At 43.7% G+C, this 2,105-nt stretch overlaps 1 protein-coding gene across 1 annotated transcript; it reads left to right on the top strand.

Annotated features, from left to right (window-relative positions):
- Positions 1-577: 577 nt before the first annotated feature.
- On the top strand, positions 578-2,086 carry TM35_001491030 (uncharacterized protein; the record flags this gene model as incomplete). The annotated part of the gene is made up of 1 exon (XM_029031914.1): positions 578-2,086. The coding sequence occupies one exon, from the start codon at positions 578-580 to the stop codon at positions 2,084-2,086; it is 1,509 nt and encodes a 502-aa protein (XP_028876795.1).
- Between the last annotated feature and the right edge of the window lie 19 nt (positions 2,087-2,105).

Raw genomic sequence — 2,105 nt, 5'->3', positions numbered from 1 at the left:
TTTTGTTTCTTAATGTTAATGTGTTTTGTGTGTCTTTTTGCTCTCTGTGCGTTTATCCTATAATAATTATTATTGCTACTCCATTTTGTGTGTGTGTGTTCTTGGAGACTCTCTCTGTGTGTGCCTGGGCTTGCACTGTGATGATGATGAACTGTTTTTTGCAGTGAAAGGGAAAAGGAAATAATAATAATAACAGATGAATTTATATTTATAATTGCGTATACACACATAGACATACACCCGTAGTTGGTGTATATTTCTGTGTTTACTGGGTAAATTGGGCTAATAGTTAATATCTTTATTTGTTTGCTTGATGATTTTGCTGGGGTGGTTAAGCCTTTTTTGAGATATTTGTGAATGTGGGCTTTTTTTTTGTTTTTACTCTTACTGAGGTTATTGCGCTTTATTTCATAACTTAACTGGTGTGTATTTCCTTTTGCGATGTAAGTTTCCCTTGTGTTAATAGATTTGTGTGTCCTAACATGTTTGATACTTCATTTATTTTTTATTTGTTGCTTTTTGATTGTCTTTCTTTCTAGATCAGTGTTTTTACGTGAAACAAACTATTCTCTCTCTCATGATGATGATGATGATGTGCCGTGTGATGTGTGTGTTGGCCGTTGTGCTGTGCTGTGCCTGCGGGTATACCATGGCGGCTGCTGCTGCTGTTGATAATGACAGTCCCAGTGGCCGTGGTGTATCCCGTGGGGCTGTGGAGGTGTCGTGCGGGGCCGGCGGTGCGCTGCGTGTACGCCCCGCTGCTGAGAGCGAGTGGCTTACATGCGGTGCGGGCAGCCGTGTGTCTGCATGTGGGAAGTACGCAGACCTCTGCCGCCAGCGTACCGCAAGAGCAGCAACCACAACAAGGATTACTACTACTACTGCTAATGGACAACCAAAGGCGGTGATGGCGTTTGACAATTTTCCTCGTGATGGAACTGTTTTTGAAGAATTCGAGAAGGGTTTTTATCAAAAACCTAAAAAGGAGGAAGAGAAAACGAAGACTCCGAACGATACAAACCGACTGCAACAACAAGAACAACACGTACAGAATCATGAAGTTACATCTGGTCCGGGGGAGGGCATAACGAATGGGGACCATCCTGCTGAAGATTCTCGTATGAAGTCATCAGCGCCGCAAACTGATCCCGTTGATGGTCGGGAAAACAGCCGTTCATGGAAAGCATTGGGTGATACTACCTTTGGCGGTACTGGATTGTATTCTGCGTGGGATGGAGATGCAGTGAAAGAGGTCGCTGTTTGTTTGGGAGATGTTGCCGAAGAGAACAAAAAATTTTGTTCACAGTGGTTGGAAAAAAAAAAGCAGAACGGAAGTGGTAGTCACACTTCATTCTCCCATGGAAATGCAGACTCGCAACATCTTCGAGAGCAAGTTCATGTTAATTCTGTTGTTTCTCATGTACCCCCAAAAGCGGAAGAACTAGATCAAATGAAAGGAGATAAAGAAAAACAAGATTTAGCTGGAGAGGTTACAGGAACTGGGAAAGATACACCACTATCAGAAGTGAAAACAGAACCAGGACACCCATTGGCACAACAAGGAAAAACTACAAATACTACCACGACGAGTGCTAGTCTAAATAATGTCGCGGACAACCACCCACAAAGTGGAGAACACGAGAACAGTAAAAGATCAGCATCTCCAAGTATAACTGACGCAGAGGTAGTTGAAGCACAAAAAGGAGCGAGTACCACAACAATACAAAGCACAACTCAAGAGTCTAATGTAGCACCACAAGATATCCAAAGTTCATCCAATACCAAAGGGGATAACAGTGCAGTTGGTAAAAGTACTCTTACCCAGCAATCATCTCCTGCAAATGTTGATGAAACTGTCGCACCAGACACAGAAGAAACCAATCACACTACTCCACCGAGCCCCGAGAACAATGTCAGTGACGCACCAACCACCACTCCATCTACTGTACCCAATGCAGAGATCACCTCTATTGCCTCTAATATGCAGAACAAGGCTAATGTTGACAGCAGTATCAGTCCTGTGTGGATGCGCACTGCAGCACCGCTACTGATTGTGGCTGTGTTGTTCTCCGTTACTGTGTACTGAACGGTGGGACTCATCTGAG

The sequence above is a fragment of the Trypanosoma theileri genome (genome assembly GCF_002087225.1).
Source record: "Trypanosoma theileri isolate Edinburgh chromosome Unknown TM35_Tth_149_V1, whole genome shotgun sequence".
NCBI classification, from domain to species: domain Eukaryota; phylum Euglenozoa; class Kinetoplastea; order Trypanosomatida; family Trypanosomatidae; genus Trypanosoma; species Trypanosoma theileri.
The sequence above is the reverse complement of the archived record's forward strand: the minus strand, read 5'-3'. Positions and strand labels throughout refer to the sequence as shown.